Source organism: Hippocampus bargibanti, linkage group LG07, assembly GCF_051943395.1.
Source record: "Hippocampus bargibanti isolate YZ-2025 linkage group LG07, ASM5194339v1, whole genome shotgun sequence".
Classification (NCBI taxonomy): domain Eukaryota; kingdom Metazoa; phylum Chordata; class Actinopteri; order Syngnathiformes; family Syngnathidae; genus Hippocampus; species Hippocampus bargibanti.
In genome coordinates, this window is record NC_142740.1 from 25576064 (window position 1) to 25599846 (window position 23783).

General features: G+C 40.6%; 1 protein-coding gene across 1 annotated transcript in view; it reads left to right on the forward strand.

Annotated features, from left to right (window-relative positions):
• The window catches only part of atf6 (activating transcription factor 6), a 43916-nt gene that overhangs the window by 4455 nt on the left and 15678 nt on the right, over nucleotides 1-23783 (forward strand). The window contains exons 5-14 of the mRNA XM_089000349.1: nucleotides 559-685; nucleotides 1063-1266; nucleotides 4565-4722; nucleotides 10583-10768; nucleotides 13078-13169; nucleotides 15029-15172; nucleotides 17926-18021; nucleotides 18115-18217; nucleotides 18911-18981; nucleotides 21040-21160. Of these exons, the coding sequence (XP_088856475.1) occupies nucleotides 559-685; nucleotides 1063-1266; nucleotides 4565-4722; nucleotides 10583-10768; nucleotides 13078-13169; nucleotides 15029-15172; nucleotides 17926-18021; nucleotides 18115-18217; nucleotides 18911-18981; nucleotides 21040-21160 (1302 nt within the window). The remainder of the gene's footprint in view (nucleotides 1-558; nucleotides 686-1062; nucleotides 1267-4564; nucleotides 4723-10582; nucleotides 10769-13077; nucleotides 13170-15028; nucleotides 15173-17925; nucleotides 18022-18114; nucleotides 18218-18910; nucleotides 18982-21039; nucleotides 21161-23783) is intronic.

A 23783-nucleotide genomic window follows, 5' to 3' on the forward strand; every position in this document is an offset into this window, starting at 1 on the left:
AAATTTAAATTTTATTTAAATTTTAATTTAAGAGTAAAATTAATTTAGGACTTGGTAAACTCCTTCAAAGGAAGAGCTCAATAGGCAGGTTACAAATCTGTCAGTTCATGGAAAGTACAACCAATTAAAATGTCGACGTTTTGTTGTTTATAGTTGTTTGTGCTTGGAACATTTAGGGGTGTGGTATTCAAATCAAGAAGACTATGTTTTACTAATGTATCACTTAAATTTGCATATACAATAAAGTCTCGTTATATCGATATTCAAGGGAGTCCGAAAAAATATGGATATAACCGGGACTATCGATATATCCGACCCTGTTTGCATGTAATTTTCTCCGTGCGTGAATAGAAATAGTATCGATATAACCGGGACTATCGATATATCCGATATCGATATAACGAGACTTTACTGTACTATCAATAAATAGCTTGGCAGAGGATGTCGATCATGAATGGCTGCTGCGTCCTCTGCCGGCAGTAAAAGACAATCTTCCCGTGTTCGAGCTTTTGTTCACATTGTCCGACCGAACATCTCTGACACACATTCTCCCTACAGGATGATGCCTTGTCTCCACAGTCCCTCCCCTCGCCGTTGTCCATGTGCTCCGAGTCCAGCGGGTTCTCCGAAATCACCCCGCTGGCAAAGAAGGCACCAAAGAGGACGACGAGCCAGACAGCGCGAGGTGAGGTTGCCTCCGCTACAACTCTCAAATAAGATACATTTGGCTGTACATGTGCTTCTGCATGATTGATATCAATGGTGACAATATGAAAACAGTTTTGGGGAACCCCCTTGTTCACGGAAACCACCGTACTGCCTGTTAATTTGTGGTGGCCCATGTTTTGTTTGTTTTGCATCACCGCACATGCACTGCAACATGTAGTAAAATTCAGGGGGTTCCCCTCATAATTTCCTCACAGGCTGCATTGTTGTTATAGTTGTCATTAGGGGGTCGTTATAATGGCGTAACCACATTAACAAGAAAAAAGTATAACGTCACAGTATAAATAATACAATTTATGTCCTTTTATTTCCTTCCTTGGCACATACCCAACGCAGCCAAAACAGCGCAGTCTAACAACAAGCCCATTCAGATGAGCGTCAAAGTTTCCATCCAGCCCAAACCAGTGATGGCAGCTGTGCCCTTGGCTCATGCCGCCGCTCCCCTGCAGCCCAAGACAATCATCATCCAGCCCATGCAGACCACCATGCTGCCTGTGGTCAAAGCAGCCCCGATTAGCATCCAGCCAGCCCCCTCTCCAGGTATCGGAAAATTGTATCAAAGCCACATCTATTCCTATTTTGTCAATAGGATAACAAACTGTTTGAATGGCAATAATGATTGTTTTTTTTTCCATATTAGCATAATTTTCTACAAGGTAACCAACAGAGGGTAGTGTTGGCTAACACTTGCATTCTAAGTGATCAAATCTAAAAAAAAAAATTCAAATAAAAAGAATTCTGACAGTGCTTGGGTCATCTAGCACTAATTGTAAATGTCTCCACTGCGAGACTAATAAAGGCTAATCAAATGCAATTATTTTTAACATCCATCCATCCATCCATTTCCGTACCGCTTATTCCTCATTAGGGTCACCGGGGGTGCTGGAATCTATCCCAGCCGTCTCCGGGCACTAGGCTGGGGACACCCTGAATTGGTTGCCAGGCAATCGCAGGGACAACAAAGACATACAATAGTCACTCCCACACTCACACCTCGGGACAATTTGAAGTGTTCAATCTGCCTGCCATGCATGTTTTTGGAATGTGGGAGGAAACCGGAGGACCCGGAGAAAACCCACGCGGGCCTGGGGAGAACATGCAAACTCCACACAGTGAGGCTGGAGTGGGACGCAAACCGGCAACCTCTGCACTGTGAAGCCAGCGTGCTAACCACTCGACTACTGGGCCGCTGTATATACATACAGTAAAGTCTCGTTATATCGATATCGGTTACATCGATAGTACTGCTTATTACGATACTATTTCTATGAACTCAAGGAGAAAATTACATGCCCACAGGATCGGATATATCGATAGTCCGGTTATATCGATATTTTTTCCGACTCCCGAGAATATCGATATAACGAGACTTTACTGTGTGTGTGTGTGTGTGTGTGTGTGTGTATATATATATATATATATATATATATATATATATATATATATATATATATATATATATATATATATATATATATATATATATATATATGTATGTGTGTGTATATATATATATATATATGTGTGTGTGTGTGTGTGTATATTTACATATATATATATATATAGTCTCCCACAGTAAGTATTCTCTCATTAGGAATCACGTTTGCGGTACCAACATTTTCCTTATACGTAACAGAATTTCCTTATGTAGGAATTTACTTAGTGTGTGTACTGTACCAACCTGTAAATAAATGTATGGTGTTACGCATGTGATGTATAAACATATAAATAACTATATAATGGGATCAACATCAAAACAAAACAAGCTATAAGATAACAAAATATATTGTGCATAAACATAACAGAATACATCTTGAAAACTAGAACTAGAACACAATATGAAAGCAGTTTACTTGTTAGTAAAATGAGTCAAATCTTTGATTGTTTTGTTGCTTGGCTTTTTTCTTTAATCAAGATGTTTGCTTGTTTGTAGTAAAGCTTTGTTGCCAGTTCCAAGTAAATGACCCGCTGATTAGTAACATCAGGTGACTCTTGTACATACAGGAGTAGTTTTGAAACCATCTCCATAGCTTCTTTGCTGGACGGGGCTAAATGTCAGCAGGAGGGTCGGCGGCGACATCATGATGTCATTCACTTCAGTATATTTGTCTTGGGACAACAGGAACTTGCGTGTCACAATCAACTAGCCTGCGTTGTACTGTTGTATAATGGTATCTTTGTTTTTACTTGAGTTTTGCCTCCTCCGAATATGACTTGAATTCTTATCACCTTATATCCTTTGTCGCTCAGTTTAATACACTTCACTCTTCTACGCTCATAATGACTTACGTTTGCCATGATTACAGAATTTACTGACGAGAACTACCTAATACAACTGCTACATTACACTAAATAACGTGTGATTTCGAAAGCACGCTAATTCCCATCATCCTCTGTGCAGGGAGCTGCAACTACATGACCGGCAAGAAAAAAAATTGTGTAACAGACAACTTTTTTCCGTATTATCAAATGGGAAATTACACAATTTTGCATGGATTGTAATTCCGTGTTCTGGAAATCAGAATTTCCGTTGTAGGGAATCAATCTTTGTTATCATTTGGTGGTAGAAAAAATAATACATTTTTTTTTTTTACGGATTAAGGAATTTCCGTTTGACAGAAGAGAGAATATTTACTATATATGTATATGCCTTGTACGTGGCTGGTGACCAGTCCCAAAAGTGGAGCCCACCAGTCACCCAAAGGCAGCTGTGATATGTTCCAACTCATCGGTGATCCTAATGATGACAAATGGTACAAAAAAGGATGTCCAACCCCACTTTCTTCCATTTTCAATGCTTTTCCCCTTCTGCGTGACCAGCTTGTTCCACGATGTGTTATATCTTTTAACACCTAGGCCAATGTATATACTGATCATCCAAGTGGGCGGCGTCGCTGCTGAACTCTTCTTGCCTTGAATTTGAACTTGGCTCCTCTTGCTGTCCACTTGGACACAAGCTGAGGCTATAGATGGCCAAGTTTGATTCATCGAAGCTCTGCACCTGAGACCAAAGTCTAAAGTGCTCTTTGCTTGAGCACGATCTCCCGATTATTACCAAAATTGAGCTATTTGCTACGTGACAGTAATTTTTTCCTTTTGTCGTCTGGCCTGGGCCGTAATGTACTTTTCTTACAAAGAACAAATTGCTGTCTTGATAGTTTTAACATTCATCGCTCTAATTTTGAAGTGTTTGGGTCAAAACACACGCACTAAATAGCTGAGTTGGCTAAATTGATTATCTCTGACGGTCTGTTTCAAAAGTCTCCGGTAATGATTATTCGAATTTAAGAGTTTAATTGGTGCTATCTCCTGCTTTTGTTGTGCTTTTGTTTATTTGCTGCTATTGCTGGCATATCCCCTTATCAGATGTAAGCTATGTTTTTCAAACGTGGCCGAACATGCACATTTATGCGCACTCCTCCACATGAACTTAGACGCCTCTTCACTTGGAATGTGAAAGTAAAACAAAAAACAGATCCACCTGTAAAGATAACCAGAGCGGTTCAAAGGCGAGGGGTTAATCGAGGTCAACAGTGATGAGGGAGATTCTGTGCCAGGCGGTTCCTGTTAATGTTATTATTTTACACATTTTGGTTGATATAAGACATGACGAATTCCAACTGAAAGGATATATCTTAAATTAACTAACCAATTCATTTGGTAAATGATGCATTTTGATTTTTAGTGACATTGACTTCATCCAATAATTCTGAATTTTGAGTCACTTTTTGTGTGTGAACTGGGGGCCAAGGGACCATACGGTGATATTGACTCAAGTGTGTTGTCTTTAAATTGCTTTCATAACAATTTTATTCTAACCTGTGTGTAATTTTTTTAGGCCAGCCCATCATGCTGTCAAATCCAAGCCGGTTACTACAAATCAAAACCCCCCAAGCTGTTACTGGCAGCGTGGTCCCCATGCCAGCTCTAGTCCAAGACAGACCTGTCGTCGCGCCATCGGTGGTCACGCTTCAAAGACTTTCTCCGGATGACGACGTGAGTTAATGGTTTTTCTCTAGGGTGCAGTGGAAATGCTATGCTCCACTCCTGACATAATAATATCACATTTGCCACTTGTTGCTAGGCAATGGTCAATCATTCCTGCCTTCTATGCCAATGAAAATGACAGCACACCCATTATACCTCAACATAGAACTGTCAGTAACTGGAAGTCAGACAATCTCTCCATCCCTTTTCAGCAAGTTATTTTCTGCACAGGTTGTTCGGGCTCATATCAACAAACAACCATTCACACTCATAAGAACACACCTATGGATGAGAGTGTTTAAAGTCTTAATTTAGACTACTGTGAAATGCTAACCGCAAGGCCACCTTGTTTCCCAGAGACACTCTTAGCCAGGACGCAATTTCCCAAAATTCCCAATAATGATTATACGACAGTAAATCTGTATAGCACATCAATACTCTGCATTGTATTTAAAATAGGATATAAGAAAGAAAAACTGCAATTTTCTGGCTTTTGGATGCCCCAAAGATGCCCTGAACTACCGTGTAAATGTCAAGAGTCTCCTGAGATTAATCATTTCGCAAACACAGACTTATTGCTCCATCTGCGCGGTGACAAGTACACCCTTATTGTTTACATCTACAAATCTTGTTCTCCCTGTCCAGATTGTTTGCCTGCGTTACACAGAGCCTCAGTGTTGTTTGGGGCTTTGGTCCACAGTGTCGCTGCTCGCGACGGCTCGCTTTTGTCTGACCTTTTTGATGATTTGAGAAATGTTCTCACAGCTATGTTTGTCGCCATTTTTTTTAGGATGGGAAACGGGTCTCCACTTGCTTATTTATGGTTGCTGTTTAACTTGCCGTCCATGTTGCCAAAATGTTTCAGTCAATGTTTACATGAAGAGGTTTTTGTGTATTTTCAGAACAAGGAATAATTACGGTAATGAATGTTGTGGAATTAAAGACCCAAAAAACATTTGGGTCCCGCAGAACGATGTGTCAACGTCTTAACACAACAAATGAATATAGTCTCATGTCGAAGTCACAACACTTGGACTTAAGATTGCTGTTGCATATGTGCTGTGTCAGGGCTTATTGTGTGTTTCAAATTTCCCCATTGTGGGACGAGTAACTCATTCACTGCCATTCATGAATTTATTCGGGAATTTAATGATGTAGAGCGTCATTCCTGAATTTGTTCGGGTTTTGTTTTTTCACACTAAGGTGCCGATATAGCGATGGCCATGGCCCCTGGCAATGTTTTTATTTTCCACAAGGGGCAGCATTTCCCTTTTTTCCATGTTACCTCTTTGTTCCAGCTTCAGCTGTTGTTAAAGCGCTATGTAAACAAATATGTATGTCTTGCATTGTACGTATTTGGACTGCCGGTTTCATTTCGAGCTCATACAATCCCAGACCTAAATAATTTAGGAATTAACTATTTTTGTCTGATGAAAGAAGAGAGTCTAAGGTTTATAACGCTTTATTGAATGTTTATGTAGTTCTGAAACTCAATATTCTGTGGATCCTGGAATTGGAGTGAAAATGAGAAAAACCCTGGCACTAAAGTGGACACATTTTTGCACGCCTGGCAGTGAATTAGTTAAAGGCTTTCTGATTTTGATTCTGAATTCAAGTTTAAACAGGCGAGCATCATACAGAATTTCCATACCTCCAAAAGCGTCACTTTTTAGAACAACCCTAACCTCCCATGTTTGTTCAACTCATAACAAGGCATCGTTATGAGCAAACCATTTTCAACACTTTCGTTCGGTCACTATATCGTTAACAAACTTTGAAAACTATTTCACAACAAATGCCCGGATATGGAAAAAGTTTAAAAAACGTAGACTGAATGTAGGTCATATCGTTGTTATTGAGAACTTATTCAACCGTGAAATGCAACAATGTACCATGTGCGCCAGGTCACATCTAATGTCACATGCCTGTTAAACATGGCCGGCCTGCCAGCGCCAGGTGTTCAGATTTGCTCTTTGTGTGTTTACTGTATTGTAACCCTACATTGGAAAAACCCTGGTATAAAATGACAGCAAACAATTACATGCTTCAGACAGGTGTTGTGCAGGATGAAACTTTTGCAACAGCTGTAAACAGCCATCGGAGGGGTTGGTTCCCTGCTATGTAATGCCACTCCGGCAACAGCTCTGGGATTTTGACGCTCCAGAATGAAACACACATTATCAGTCTCCATAAATCATCCATTGTCAAGATTAGGGGATTTAGAGGAGATCCGGGCAGGGTAACAACGCTGGTATGAGTCTTGTTTGATTTGTGTTGCATTTGGGTACCACGCTTCTTATTTTCAATCAAGTTATTGTGAAATGTGTGTAATATCGGTGTAAAGGTAGGAGAGACCGCTTATGTTAAAATGAGAGTTTTGGATCGGATTGGATTGGATTTATCTTTAATTGTCTCGTAGTGGAGAAATTTACATTTCACAGCAGCAAAGTTATGAAAGGAAAGGAAGAAGTAGAAAAACAACACACAGGAGCTGCTGCAAAGGCAGCCACTCTCGCTGTGCCATCTTGAAGTCAAAATAACAAAAAACAAAATAACTCTTTGTCCCATGAAGCAGTTCCAGATGAAAGAGGAGAGGATCAAAGTGTCCTTTTCACCAGTGGATCAGGGGCATTTTGCACTCTACTGTACGTAGTTGAACATTTGAACACTGATAGTCCAAAATAATGTTTAAAATGATGGATTGTGAATTGTATACTGAATTGCAGAAAAGTATTGCTCACATCTGTTGGAAGCAAACAACCACATAAAAGCCATGTTTTGTTGGATTTTGTTTGCCCAAACTGTGCAGGAATTGAATGATAACTGTCATGATCTGGTTGGCGACCAACGGGGGGCGCTGTCGGCCCCGCCTGCACCTGCACAGGTGCTGGTCGTCCCGATCAGATTGGTGACCAACGGGTAGCGACGTCAGCCCTGCCTGCAGCCTCGCCGGTGCTGGTCGTTTTAATCACTGACACTTAAAAGGACACCCGGCACGACCATCCGGTGTCGGTTCATTGTTTGTTGCATGCTGTGCATGTGTTTGTTTAACCTTGGCTGACTTTTACACTTGGTTTTCCTTTGATACTTTGTATTTTTTCCGTTCAGATGATTTTGATGTTTTACATTTTGTTCCTGCTGACTTTTATTTTAATACAATTTGTCAAACAACCTCCTGCTCCCTCCTGCCTGCTTTTTGAGATCCGCCCCCGCCATCACAACCTCGCAAAACGTGACAATAACTATCCAGCATAACTTTGTGTTTAAGACTTGGCAGGCATCATTTGTCAGCATCTGCAGAAACGATCCATGCGATAGAAAATCCAGAGATGGTGCAAAGTTTTGTCATTGGTGTAATAACATGACTCCTTCTTGTCATTCCTCCAAGTCATTTCATCTGGAGAAGGCAGCTGGCAACTACTTTGCTGCAGTGCTCTTCTCTGTCCCGTCTTATTTACAATGGGTTAATAATCACACACTTCCTCCTTTTGTCCCACTTCATCTGCACAATTGCACCTCCCCCGACTGACAGCTGTTAACAGCTGGTCCCCTCTGTGGCCCCTGAAAGGATAGCTAGGTCATTGTAATCCACTCATGGACAGGACTCAATCTATTTCTATCATTTGGATGAACATTTTCTAAGCGACAAAAAACACAACCACTGCTTTTGCCCTGCTCAGCCTCACTATGATGTCGAAGTGACGTTCAACCGGCGCTCCACTCCCTGGTAACTGCGTAGTTGCGGTGTTCCCAGGCTCGCTCTTTGTGGCACGACTCCCAGATCCTTGCCTGGAGACGGAAGAGTTTCTCAGGAGACCAAAACACAAATAGGGAGATTCAACTAACTTAATCACTGCCAGGGCTATTTGTTCTGCCATCTCAAAGGTTTTATCCCAGGGAACGTGTGTTGTTGTTGTAGTAGTGTTTCTTTAACTCATGTGTCCGCTCCAGTGCCAGGGTATTTGTCAGTTTCACTGAAATTGCAGGACCCACATAATATTGAGTTTTAGGAATGCATAAACAGTCAATGCAGTGTAAGAAACCGTAGACTCTCTTCTTTCATCAGAAAAAAAAGTTAATTTTGAGCCTACTTGGTTGTCGAGCTATATGCATTGAAAGTGGGGGGCGGCTGTACAAAAGGTAAATATTGCCCCCTCGTGGGAAGAAAAAACATTGAATAATTCAGGAATGGCTGTGAATGAGTTAATTGTTAGTTTTTTTAGTCATTCACTGCCAGACAATGTGCAAATATGTGTCCACTCATGTGCCCGGGTTTTTATCCTTTTCACTCAAATTGCAGGACCCACAGAATATTGATTTTTTTAGGACTACATAAATATTCAATGCAGCGTAAGAAACCTTAGACTCTTTTCTTTCATCATAAAAAAAGAGTTAATTCCTAAGTTGTATGGGACTGGAGTTATCTGAGCTTGAAATGATGGTGGCTATCCAAAATACAATGCAATACACACATGCTGGTTTATATAGCGCTTTAACAACAGCTGAAGCTGGAACAAAGCCCTAACATGGAAAAAAACGGAAATGCTGCCCCCTTGTGGAAAACAAAAAAAAGCATTGCTAGAGGCCATGGCCAGTACTTTATCAGCACCCAATCATGAAAAAACAAAACCAGAACAAATTCTGGAATGGAGCTCTGTCATATTTTCAATTCCAGAGTAAATTCGAGAATGGCAGTGAATGAGTTAAGTTCTTATGTCATGAGACATGTGCAGCACCCCAACTGTGTCACTGGGTCCAGTTTTGGCCACGCCTCAAAACTTTTCCAAATTGCAATTGTCTGACATTTTAATTTAAGTGCCATTTGTTTATAGTTTCCAGAAATTTTAGTTGGCTATGAATTATGACTTGTACCATATGTTGAAACAGAGCTCAAGTTTGTTTTCAAGTCATGAGCTTTGCTATTGCATCTATACATCCTTCCTCATAGGCGTTTAAAGCATCTTGATGTAAATATTCTCCAACAGAAGCTTTTGTCGCGTGCATGTGGTGATTCTATGGGGTGCAAAGTCGATGAAAATTGCTATTTAAGACTAAACGGATACGAGTGATGCAACCCCAATATTTTTCCTTTACTCGATTCATATCTAGCATTTCTTTGAACTGTTCTCCATCTTTCACGTCAGTATTCTGCTCTTGTCACGTCCCCTCTTTTGTCACACTTGCCATAAACACCCAGAAAATGAAATCATGTGAATGTAACACCACGGGAAGAAACATGATCACAACAATAATGTTGGATGAAATTATTGGCAAAACCTTCTTGTCCATTTTTTATATTTGTGATCAAATATGACCACGATGTTTAGTCCTGCTATGAGAGCAGCTGTGCTCTCATAAAATTCATTAACAAGAAAAAATATATTTGAGTTGAGTCAGCTATTGGAGAACGACCACCTACTCGATTCCATATTTGCTCTCAACAACCTCCTTTCTCGCAAAAAGTAGATTGTAAACACATCTGCTGTTCTTCCATTACATTAATCAAGAAAATATTGCCACGACAAACAACGGGCCGAGCAGATTTGCTAGCTGCGCTGTGAAACTCTGGCTTTACTTTTGAATCATCTACAATAAAAGTCATGCAATATTGAGTGGGGGACACGTAGAAAGATGACATCACACCCGTGAACGACGCGAATGATTTTTATCTCAGCAGGTGGCTTGTGTGGGCATTAATTGCATTCTCACAGCAAAGCTGCCCCTACCCCTAAAATTGTCCTATGTAGTTAGGTGCTCCCCAAAACACATCCAGATGTGATCAATCCTGTGACATGAGTCATAATCGCAACTGTTGTTCCTGTCCTCTCCCACCCGTTGTTTTCTGTCTTTCCCAATTTTACGGCCTCAGTCCAAATTCTCCCAGAGGCAGCAGCGCTTGATCAAGAACCGCGAGTCGGCGTACCTGTCGCGGAAGAAGCAAAAGGAATATCTGCTGTCACTGGAAGCGCGCCTGAAAACGGCCCTGTCTGAGAACGCGACGCTCCAAAGCGAGAACGGCAGCCTCAAAAGGCAAATGGAAGGCCTGCTGAGTGAGGTGAGCATCAAGGTCATACTGAGCGACAGTCCAATGTTAGAACATGTTCAAATACTGATTATTATTATGTCCGCAGCAGTTGAAAATGTCACAATTTTGACAAAGGAATTTGTACTACTGTATTTTCCGCACCGATTTAAGGCGCACCTTCAATGAATGACATACAGTAAAGTCTCGTTATATCGATATTCTCGGGAGTCCGAAAAAATATCGATATAACCGGGACTATCGATATATCCGACCCTGCGCGCATGTACATTTTCTCCTTGCGTTCATAGAAATAGTATCGTAATAAGCGGTACTATCGATATAACCGATATCGATATACAGTAAAGTCTCGTTATATCGATATTCAAGGGAGTCCGAAAAAATATCGATATAACCGGGACTATCGATATATCCGATATCGATATAACGAGACTTTACTGTAACGAGACTTTACTGTATTTTTAAACTTCTCCATCTATAAGATGCACTGCATTACCTTCAATGAATGACGCATTTTTAAACTTTTCCCATATATAAAGCGCACTGGATTATAAGGCGCATGGTCAGCCTTTGAAAAAAAAATTGAAAAAAAAATTGAAGGGTTTTAAAGGACAACCGACATCACTTTATTGTTTCCTAAGTGACATCAGAAAAACGTTTGAAAGCATATAAAATACCCAAAACACGCAGTATGATATTTTTATTCAAATGCAAAAGACCAATAAAATAACTTAAAGTGTCCAAAATCTGCAAAAAATGGAGCTGCGAATTGGGCATTTTCAGAAAGTCCCGCCCCCAGTTCGTGACGTCACGCCAATACGTCTTGCATTGCTGGAGAATCAAAACAATGGCTTCAGATTCGGAGAATAGGCTTTCTTGTTACACATCCAGTTATGAATATGATTCAAATAGTTCTGAAGAGGAAAACATACATGTTTGCAATCGATTAAAGAATTTATTCCGTGCAATTTTGAGGCAACATTGGGGGGAAATGTCTCACCCAAAAAGAGGCAGAAAATGGCCACGGAGCTCCTGTGAGGAATGAATCAGCCCGTTTCCACAAGCTGATAAATTCCTTACATGGAGTTTGGACGCCCTCTTCTGGCTCTTTCTGGTGCAGCAGGAGGTTGTCAGACCAAACAAACATTGACGTGATGGAAGGACTGCTACAATATGTCCTATTAATATTTCGGTCAGGGGCATTCCTTCAGTGACGTCACATACGGACTCGTTACCAACTCAAAAACAAGATTTCCGGAATATTCAGCACGAGTCTTAAAATGTAAAATATAGCTATATGCGGTGGAATCTTTGTAAAATATGCTCAGTAGCAGTCATTTGAAGCCATTTTACAAATTATGGACACAACTTGTCCGGAGACGTCGGTTGTCCTTTAAGCGCGCATTATAGTACGGTAAATTGTCAGAAAATAAAGACTCAAATACAGTGCAAGTAGCTGAAAAAATGTACTCCGCGATGTTGTTACATCCCACTTGTGAGAAAATGTCCCACGTGTATCCCCAAAATGGCATCATACACATTTTCCGGTATATAAGGCGCACCCAAAAGCCTTAATTTTCTTCAAAAGATGACCCAGCGCCTTATATATGAAGTAATATTGAGTCACAACAGGTCTCGCAACTCCTGTCAGCAGCCACCGACTCCATTTCCCCTTGTCGAAGTAGTGCGGAACCCCAGCCTCTAATGAAGCAGCTTATAATGTGGTGATCTTTATATTTTGAAAACTTTTATTTTCTGTATTTTCCTATGCATCAGACCAGGCACACCCAAAAAAGCCTACATTTTCTTCAAAAGATGTAACTGCACCTTATACGCACGTGTGCCTTATATGTGAAGTAATATTGAACCGCAGGTCTTGCAACTACTGTCAGCAGCCACCAACTCCATTTCCCCATGTAGAAGAAGTTGTGTGTAACGCCAGCCTCTACTGTAGCGCCTTATAATGTTGAGTGACTTAATAGATTTGGAAAACTTGATATATTTATATGTTTGGGGAATGTTTCATTGAAGGTGTGCAATATACTCCGGTAGGCCTTATATATGGAAAAGGTTTGAAAATACACCATTCATAGGGGTGCGCCTTATACTCCATTGCACCTTATACACTGGAAAATATGGTATTTATGTATTTGGAAAACCTTTTTTCAGTCATGATAGATGCGCCTTACAGTCAGTCCGGTTTGAGAGTACACCATCCATTGGGGGTGCACCTTATAATCCAATGCATTTTATATCTAGGAAAATACGGCAGTCTTCAAAATGCTGTTTGTAATTAAAAATTTTTCTTTTTTTCCCTGGAGAATTCCATGCTGAAGGCAACCGCTCCCAAGAGACGAGCTGTGTGCCTCATGGCGGTCCTGGTCTTCCTCGTGCTTAGTATCGGACCAATAAGGTAACACCCAAATAGACGCTTGGTTCTTTATTTCAAGAAAAGTCGTTCATGGTCGGCTCAAAAGAGTAAATAAATGGGAATCCCGATGAATCACTGTGGGACTCCTGTCATGTACGATATTATCCAAAACAGCGTAAACGAGTTCTAGTTGAATCAGACTGTTTGCTTAATCCCGTCGATAGTTTTGTCAAATCAACGGCCAACTTTTAAATTTAGGTAAGACCGAACTGTGATTGCTTTACAGCGGTTTATTCGGACAATGTGTTGCAATGAATCCATGATCTGAAAGAATTTAGCGGTCCATCGTGTAGACGTTCTCATCTTAGCAATGAGAAGACTGTTCTCCTCTAAAGAAAAAAAAATAACTCATTTAGTCATCTTCGCAACTGTTCTTTTGATGTGCTCGCCAGAGTTTACAGGACTTTGTGACGGATAGGTGAATAAACCTCCGAACAATCCTGCTGGGATGTAAACATTTACCCAAAATGACCGTTCGAACCAAACACGCAACGCTCAAAGTGTGGTGTAAAATACAGATCCTTCCTTTTCATCTCCGCGTTCACTATTACCACATCTGACAAATGAAGACAGGTTCTATGAAAGAGTTCCATTCGGCCCAGTTTGCAAAATGCCGGGTTTTTCGATTCCAACTATAACAACAGAATTCTCTGATGTCACGTTATAAAAATGTTTGCTTTCTCCTCCGGAGGGCGTTCTCCGCGAGTTGGAATTGTTGATTTTGATAAGCTTTTACTGTGCTTGGAATGTGCACTGGATCTGAGGGTAGCACTTGGATATTAACTCAGTCACTGCCAGGCAATGTGAACATTGAGGAGGAGGAAAAAATGCCGAAAAGCACAAAAAAGGAACTTGGTGAGGGAGTTTTTATCTTCCCTTTTGGATGAAAGCAGTCTGATCCCCCACCGCACCCCACCCCTAAATGACAAAAATGCCCACCTATAGAGAAATTATACTTCAAAATCTACTTCAGTATCCTCTGTTGCTGTTTCTTAGCACATATCCATGAACATTACAAAATAAATGCTAATGATCCTTAACTCTGTTAACTCATTCACTGCCAGACAATGTACAAATGTGTCCGCGCCAGTGCCAAGGTTTTTGTCATTATGACTCAAATTGCAGGACCCACAGAATATTGAGTTTTAGGACTACATAAACATTCAGTGCAGCATTAGAAGTCTTAGACTCTCTTCTTTCATCAGAAAAAAACTGTTAATTCCTAAGTTTTATGGGTCGGGAATTATCTTAGCTCGAAATTGGGGCGGCTGTACAAAAGGCAAAAAAAAATGGGAGGGACAAACATTGTCAGAGCTCTTACGAGCGCCCCCTCCCCCAAAAAAAGAAAAAAACAAAACCCGAACAAATTCGCGAATGGCGCTCCATGTCATGCTTTTTAATTCCCCAATAAATTCTGGAATGGCAGTGAATGGGTAAAAAAAGTTGCATTTTTGTTGATTTTGTGGTGTGCTCCTTCGCTATTTGAGTGTCAGTGCCTGCTTATCTCTTGTGTGTTTTTAGCGCAAAAAAAAAACCCAAAAAACCAATCAGAATATACCCAGCTTTACACGGCAATTTTTTGGACATATTTTTGCAATGTAAAATGATAAAGCCACCCAGTGTTGTAAAAACATTGGATGTCACCGCATGAGCTCTTCCGTATGCTTTGGATTGCACAGACTCAATCAGAGTTCACTGTTGGACTTTGCAGTACAGGATGACTCCCGCTTGCACCGAACAAAGGCCACTTGGAATTTCCTTTTTTTTTCTCCTTTCCGCCATCCCAAGTGTCCTCATTTTTTCTTTCTCTCTCACCCCCCTCCCACATCTGATTTCATCAGTGAACTTAAGAGCAACACCAGTTCTGATCTGGAGGTCGCGTCCGTGCAGCATAGCAGACACCTGTTAGGTTTCTCCTCGGAAACAGACAAGGCGATGGCGGGCCCCGAGCCAGTTGGAAAAGGCAGCGGCAAAATGGCCGACAGGTAACGTCATCCTCCACACTTAAGCGGCCCAGGATGCACCTGCGCTTGAGGCCCGTTTTTTACTAGTACCAGCTCATGACGGCATATGTAAACAAGAGCGCAAGGGGGCTCGCTAACCAAACATCTGCCTTGAAATATCCCTGGGGCTGCTCTTTTGAGTAACACGGTGGGAAATTGGGGTCAGGCCGTGTTTTATATCACGGGTAGGGGTTTATTTTCCAAAAGCTTATATATTTTTCTTTCTGCTTTAAAAGCAAGTCTCCGCAGCAAGTCTCAATTATAAATTACATGACTAACATTCTTAATCGGTACATTACCTGCATCCCTCCCGTGACCTAAAAATGATGTTTTATAAGGTGGTTAAAGACCACTATATTGGCATAAAAACATGTGCACTGTCACTTGCTTAAACAAACCAGTCACCTGTCGTATCAGCTTTCCCCAAAACCGGCACAGGGACGAAAGAACACATTCGCATTTTCACAAGGGTGTGACAGCACCTAATGCTCACTGAAGAGACAGGTTGATTGGAGGGGGTAATGCAACCAAATCTGGGGGTCTGCCTGAATAGGAAGGTGTGTGCGCAGAAAGGTTTAATATCAGCCCCAAATCGAGAGTTACGATCTGATTTGTTCTCTAACAGAATTTTTTCCAGGGCCTTGAGAGTTTGGCCAAGTTGAGGGGGATTTCTTTGGTGGCCTACGTTTTTTTTGGGGTGACAGGCGCCTTTGCAGTTGCGTAGACAGACTACATCAACAGGTTGAGCTAGCTATACAGTAATTCCCTCCATAAGATCACAGTCATCGTTAAAGTATATGTGGACTCGTGAAGTCATAACTTTATATTTTGTCATTTGGTGGCCATAAGCCATAAAAGACTTGTGTAGGAACCAGCTGTGGCAGTCACAACTGTCTTCAAAATGGAGCACACATGGGAAAACAAAGTGCAAGTGAGTGTTTTAATAGGAACCACAAAAAAACCCAAAGTGTAAATAAGCAACATTTTAACATCACTTTTAGATTTATTGAAGGCTCTTGATGGCATATGGAAGACACATGAGATGCAGAGGAGAGGGAACTGGTTTCTTAGAATTTTGGATTGGATTGGATTGGATATGCCTTTATTAGTCTCACAGTGGAGAATTTTATTTTTTTTATTTGAATTTCAATGAGTTTCTAACCTCTAACCTTGTATTGTGTCCGGGATTCAACAGACGGCAAAGCGTACCGTATTTTATGGTGTGTAAGGCACACCCAAACGCCTTCATTTTCTTCAAACTATAATCCTGTGCCTGATACACCTTATATGTGAAGTAATATTAACTCATTCACTGCCAGATATGTGCAAAAATGTGTCCACTCCAGTGCCAGGGTTTTTGTCATTCTCAAATTCCAGGACCCACAGAATAGTGAATTTTAGGACTACAATGCAGCGTAAGAAACCTTCGACATTTTTCTTACATTGGAAAAAAAATAAATCCCTAAATTATATGAGTCTTGAGTTGTATAAGCTTGAAATGAGGGCAGCTGTCCAAAATACAATGCGATATATTCATTTTGGTTTATATAGCACTTTAACAGCTGAAGATGGAACAAAGCGCTAACATGGAAAAAGGGAAATGCTTCCCCCTTGTGGAAGGGGATTCAACATTGCCAGAGATCTGGCCTGCGCTTTATTGGCACCCCAGCAAGAAAAAAACAAATCCCAAACAAATTTGGGAATGGCAATAAATAAATTAAGCCACAACAGGTCTACTGTCAGCAGCCACCGACTCCTTTTCCCCCTGTAGAAGAAGTAGTGCGTAACCCCAGCCTCGACTGTGGTGCCTTATATTGTAGTGTGCCTAATATTTGGGAAACATTAATATATTTGGAAAACGTTTTTCAATCATTGAAGGTGCGCCTTATACACCGGAAAATATGGTAATCTCGTGTTGTAGGCGATGATGTCCACAAAACGACACATTTAAGACATTGGCGTAACAGTATTTGTTCATTAGTTTTTTTGTTTTTTGGTTGTTTTGACTTCAAAATGGCGCCGTGAGAGTGACTCCCTTTCCAGCAATTCCTATATTTGATTTTCTACTTCTTCCTTTCCTTTCCTCTTCCTTTCATAGCTTTGATGGTATGAAATTTAAATTTCTCCACTGTGAGACTAATAAAGTATAATCTAATGTAATCTAATGTCCTGTCAAGAAAAAAACAATGCCTCTCAAATCTAAGCCCACAAATATAACATTAGTCTCACTAATCTTTATTTAGCCCGATCGTGCCTTCTTTAGTTGTACCACTCAAAACAATGTTTAGCCTGTGGTGACGGAATAAATGTATTATTATTATTATTATTATTATTATTATTATACATTTGACGTGAGTCAAGGTCCCGCTCCATTGATGTTGTCATATTACGTGGAGCGACACATCACTCTTTAATGTTGCCATATGCTTCGACTATATTGACTGGCAGAAGACTTTCCGTCGCTACACATGGCACCCATTAAAATTTAATCAACAGTCACACTTGTGCTCAGATCCAAGCCAAGTCGGTCTTGTCTTCGGCTTTTCTTTCACCCGTTCGCCATGGATGTTTGACTGCGGCCATGTTGGCTCTCTCCTTTGCACTGAAAGCATTTTCATAATGAGAAGAATATTTTTAACAGTTCGTTAAAGCAAATGTGAACTTCTCACATTGCACGTTTCCAAGCCTTTCAATGTGTGTTTTTGAATCTCATCAATGTTCTCTCGGTATTGCAGCGCCGAAGACAAGGCCCTGATGGTGGTGAAGGAGCTGAACTTCCTCAGGCCGCCGCCACCATGCCTGCCGTCTGTTAATAGAACCAAATGCATTGAGTGAGTGTTCTTCCTGTTACCTTCACTTGCTCTGTATTTACCGGGGTAAAAAAAAAAATCAGCTTTTAAATGTGTCCTGACTTTGATTGACAGGCTGGCCCACGAGTTGAGGGCGTGGGTCCACCGTTACGACTCGCAGCTGACCAAATCCAGGCGCATGAGTAACAGCCACCTCAGACCCTCCAGGAGCATTCTGGCAAGTTCCATCTGCTTATTCTGCTAAATATTTTGCCATGTTACCCAATAAAAAAAAAAAAAATCTGACTTTTTATCAGGAACGTCTTTGTCTGGTGAAGCATAACCTCTCGTTGTCACTGTTTTACTTCCCCGCACGCACACCTTCCTCATTTTTGTCTTCTCATTCCTCATTTTTGACTTGGATTTAATCCGGCAACCATGAGAAAGTAAATATAACACTCAGGGGGGGATCTGTGGCATTAGTGCAGTCCCCCCTCACCACTCTGCTGTTTTTTCCATCACTTTTTCCCTCTCAATGTCCATCTGGATCTCTCTAAATCATGAATCGCTGCAAGGGAATTTATGATAGTTTTGGTATAGTAATCGACGTGGAGATGCTCTTTCCTTATCACCTGAAGAGTTGATTTAAGATCTTGTCTGAATTTGAGCAGCTTTATGGTTTTTGGGGGGATGGGGGTTTACAGTAGGTTACTGTTACTGGGATTTTACCTCAGCTTTAAATATGGACCAAAAAGGGTACGTCTATCAAGATTGTTGTTGTGATTAAAAAAAATTAGACATGTTTTCAGAAAAAACGAAACCACCCAACCAACCATCAGACTTAATCGGGGAGGTGCAGACGATGTCAGCCAATGTTATTGTTGTTAATGGTCGGTACTATACTGAGATCATGTTTAAAATTTTCCAACAGAAAACTGAACCTAAGGATGCCGAGAGCTCCCAAATCGTGACTGTTGCCTACACCAAAACTGCCAAAGAAAAGTGAGTAATGGCCATGATATCATTTATTTGCACAAAAAGTTTATTTTGACTCTTACCTGTAATGTACGTTTCATTAAAAAAAAGAAGCCGTCGGGAGCGGATTGCATGTTCTGTTCAAGGCCTACCACCCCCTTCCCCTGATTCAATTGACTTTAATTTGCTCTTAGGTTACTGCAGTAACTTTAGCTCAGCAGAGGTAAAGGTGAATTGAACGATTTGTGTGGTGGAACTGCAGCATGCTCTTCCCCTTTTAATAAACACGTTTTTCAATCATATTGTTGCATTAGAAAGCGTTGTTCGGCCAACTTTAAAAAGTCTTGTGTAAAAAATACCCATTTTTTGACTCAACACCATTCCATAAAATAACTGTTCTTATAATGACATTTGACTTAAGTGGCGCTTTCAATGGAACTAAAATCTCTTTTCCTTTTTTTGGAAATTGTCCCCCCCTCTTGTTTTTTTAACAGTTTAATGAAGTACAGATTGTAAAGGATGACCCCAGTACTTGACTTCAGAGTTTTGGCTTGGCTCTCAAACCCTTTTCTGCTGCGCTGCACTCACATCACACAGAGGGAGACAATAGGTTTTGTTGGCCCCCTATAGTTTTTTTCCCTCCCTTCTCTTGCTAGGAAATGTGAAGGACAGAGGGGAAACAGTTTCAAATGTGAGCGTTTTTTTCTTTTCTCTTCCTTCTCATTCATATCGCTGATAGGGACTTTGCAGATTTGCATGAAAAACTTCTCACACAAGAATTTAAAATTCAATTGTTTGAGTGATTCTGAGTCAGGCTTTTATTCATAATAAATAATCCTACCAGTGGTAATTTTGCCTTTCAGGTTTCATTGTTTGTACCAGCTTGTATTTAAGACGCTCAGAATCAGAAAGCCTTTGAAAGTCCCACAATGGGGAAATTTGCAGTCCACAGCAGCAATTAGAAATGGAGATAAAACAAACAAACAAACAAACACAAGATATTCTAAGCATAATAAAAAATGTCAGAAGACTGAGGGTGTATACTGTAACTGTGCAAAAATATATCATAAAAAAACTACATAATGCAAGTGGATAAAAAAAGTTGTGATATATGTAACTGTATTGCATCAGCATAAGGTGGCAGTGCTATTTACTGTACAAGAGTACAGTTTTTTGTTTTTTTTTGCAAAATGCAAAAATGTGTCCACTTCAGTGCCAGGGTTTTTGTCATTTTGACTCCAGTTGCAGGACCCACAGAATATTGAGTTTTAGGACTGCATAAACATTCAATGTAGTGTTAGAAACCTTAGATTCTCCTCTTTCATTAGATAAAAAAAGAGTTAATTCCTAAGTTATATGGGTCTGGAGTTATCTGAGCTTGAAATGGGGGTGGCTCTACAAAAAAACAATACATTTATATTGATTTATACAGCGCTTTAATAACAGCTGAAGCTGTAACTAAGCTCTAACATGGAAGGGAAAACATTGCCAGAGGTCTGACCAGCACTTTACCGCAAGAAAAAAAGAACCAAACAAATTCGGGAATGGTGCTCCACGTCACACTTTTCAATTCCTGAATAAATTAGTGAATGGCAGCGAATGAGTCAAGGAGCTAATTTCAGTCGAGAAACTCATGGAGTTATCACTAAAGTACTATGGCTTGAATCTCAATATTCTTTCCCTAAAATAAAATGGTTTCCTGGCGTCAGTCACATGCTTCGAAGCACACCGTTTGCCCATTTCGGACAGCCACATTGAATTAAGTTTCATGAATAACTATGACCGCAATTTTCTCCATTTTATTTCCAATGTCTCAACGCTGCCAACGATGTCTTTTAAGAGTTGCGACTTTGAAATCACTTTGCTACCGTCTCCTTTTGGACACAGCGTCTTTCACGAAGCGCACAGCTGAACGTTTTTTAGATGTTTGCTGCCACGTTGACAATGAATGAAGGAGTGTGAAAAGGCCTTTAGTTGGAATTGAGGGGGACCCATGACTCCAACGATTACAAATGCTGTTGAAAAAAATGAGTGAAAGGATGACCGCCGGGAATATTAATACCATGTTTCTCATCTCATATTTAGTTTTCATAGGACTCATGGCAGTGAGCTCCAGGTGTACTACAGACGCCCTCACACATATGGTGACTTTTTTGCCGAGATGAATCGGCGAGGCGACACCTTCTACGTGGTGTCTTTCCGTAGGGTAAGTTTTGATTGATAACTACGCAATCTCTGTTATTGCTTGTCACATTAGAAAAAGTCCAGGAGGTTTCACAGCTTGACACTGATTATCCTTTAAATTATCCACAAAGGGCTCATGAATGAATCATAGATGGTATGTGTGTTATTGATTAAAAAAAATAGAATGTAAGTTCACAGAAGCAGATGGTAGAATATTTGCACATACACCCAAAGGGGTGCAAATACCCCATTCCAACCCCCCCCCCCCCCCCCCCATTTATCTATTTATTTACTCATTTATTTGTTATGGTGGATTTGTAATCATGAGATCAGAATCAGAATCATCTTTATTGCCAAGTATGTAGAACACACAAGGAATTTGGTTCCGGTACAACACGCTGCACTAGTATCGTCGTCAAAAAAAAACTGCTAAGTGGCACTATACAGTTCCATTTTGGCTACTGTTGAAAGAGTTCAAAGAGTTAATGGCTTGGGGGAAGAAGCTGTTTAAATGTCTGCTGGATTTGGTGCGCATGGATCGGTAGCGCCTGCCTGAGGGGAGTAGCTGGAAAAGGTGGTGGGCAGGGTGCGGAGGGTCCAGTAGGATTTTCCGCGCCCTAGTTTGGATTCTTGCAGTGTGCAAGTCCTCGAGAGTGGGTAGGGCGGTGCCAATGATTTTTTTCCGCCGTCCTAACTGTCCGATGCATGTTTTATGGTTTTACGCATGACTACATGTAATTTTTCATATCTTTTTTTTAAATGTATTGATTAATTTTTGACAGGCCTTCGTGTTACGTTGTCTGTCCCGTTTGAATTTCTCCATCTAACTTTTTGAAACCAAAACAGTACTTTCCAAAAAAAAAAAAGTTGGGTATCCTGACTTTTGGTTACTTAATGGGAGTCTCAACCCATGTGGTTCTAAATAAATAAATAGTTCAACAAATAAACAAATAAATAAAACACATTAACGATAAATAAATAATAATGTGTAGGCTCTCAGTCATACAGGAGTGGAAAAGACTTCTTAAGCCGTCATCTGTACTTCTTTGAGGTGTTGGACGTTTCGCTCCTCACCCGCTTTGTCAGTGAACTCAAGTTGTGCTGGTAACTCTGGGCCTATTTAAAAGAGGAATAAAAGAAGCAATTCAATTCAAAACATGGTTTGAAAGAGGTGTAAAAAACATTTTTTTTAGCCATGGTTGTTTAAGGTTTAATTTAGACCGTGCTTACAACAGACTTCTTTGGTCATTACGACGTAGGCTTAGTCATGCTAATGAGGTGATACCAGAGCTAATGAGGCAATCACAGTCAGGGATTGAACATTAAAGATAATCAGACAGAACGAAAGAGGTAATCAAATTGGCTTCAGGGAGTCGTCTACTGCTCCTCCAACCTTAGAGCAGGGACCGCATCTGTCCATTCGGGATATACTATATATCGGGCCAGAGCTACCAGCAACATTTCAGATCGCTGACGAAGCTCTTAGGATGAGGAGCGAAATGTCCGACACCTTCAACGAAGTATAGATGACAGCTGAACAAACCTTTCCCTCAATAAATGTATGTATAAACAAATAAATCAACAAATAAATAAATAAACAAACCTTTTTGGCCTTTCCAAATCAAGTATATTTGTTAGAACATAATTGACCAGTTGAGGTGTATATTTTTCTGATTTCCCAAGCAGCTCAGTAAAATTCAATCTATAGCCCAAGCACCACCTGTTGATCCTTCACGACACTCATTCGCCGGGCGGCACTGGATATTGTCGAGACAATATTTCACAATTAGAAGACAGTAATTCACGTGTTTTAAATCAGACTCTTACTCATGGTGGTTACTTTAATTTGAAAGAATCTCTTGTGGTTTCATTTGCGTATGTTTTATTTCCTGGGTTCCTTGATCTGTGTCTTTGAACGTTGAACACCCCCCCCCCCCCAGTGCGTGTGATGTGATTAAAACACTCGCCAAGGTTATGGGTTGAATTCGGTATGTGAATGCAATCATTATTAATTTGGTGTATTGTCTTGGGGATAGTTGATATCTTTTTTTTGCCCTCACCAACAGTGTCAGACTCATTTGATGTTGCTCCAGCGCAACCCCAGATCACTTTCAGCCTTCTGCAGACAACCAATCACCTTTGCCCTCCCGTTGAGCATGAAATGAGCTCAGGGGATGGAAATTTTACCTCATCAAGACCAGAAAGATTGTGCAGTACCGATTGCGTTGGAGCACCTTTAGCTCTTAAGTAAAGATGTGTCTGGGTGATGCGGTGGAAGCATCTTGAATGGTCTCATCCATAATGTTTCACAGAAAATATTAGCTGTCGTCATGGAGCCCGAAGCTCATATGTCGGATTGTCTAACTCAAAGTTTCTTGATGATGAGCAGGCGTGTACGTAATATTTTCTTCCACAGGAAAGAACTTGCTCATTTTGGGCTGTTGAATTCTCCCGTTGGTTGTTTTTATCTTGGCCTCTATGCCACCAGCATATGTCTTGAAACTACTTTTTTTTAATGCTAACAGTGATTATGGGAATGTCAAAAATATTTAGGGTGATAAGTGATTGACTTTTTACTGGGAAAGAATATGGAAAAAAATATTTACTAAGCACATTATGTTGATGCGCAAACATTTGAGCAGTTT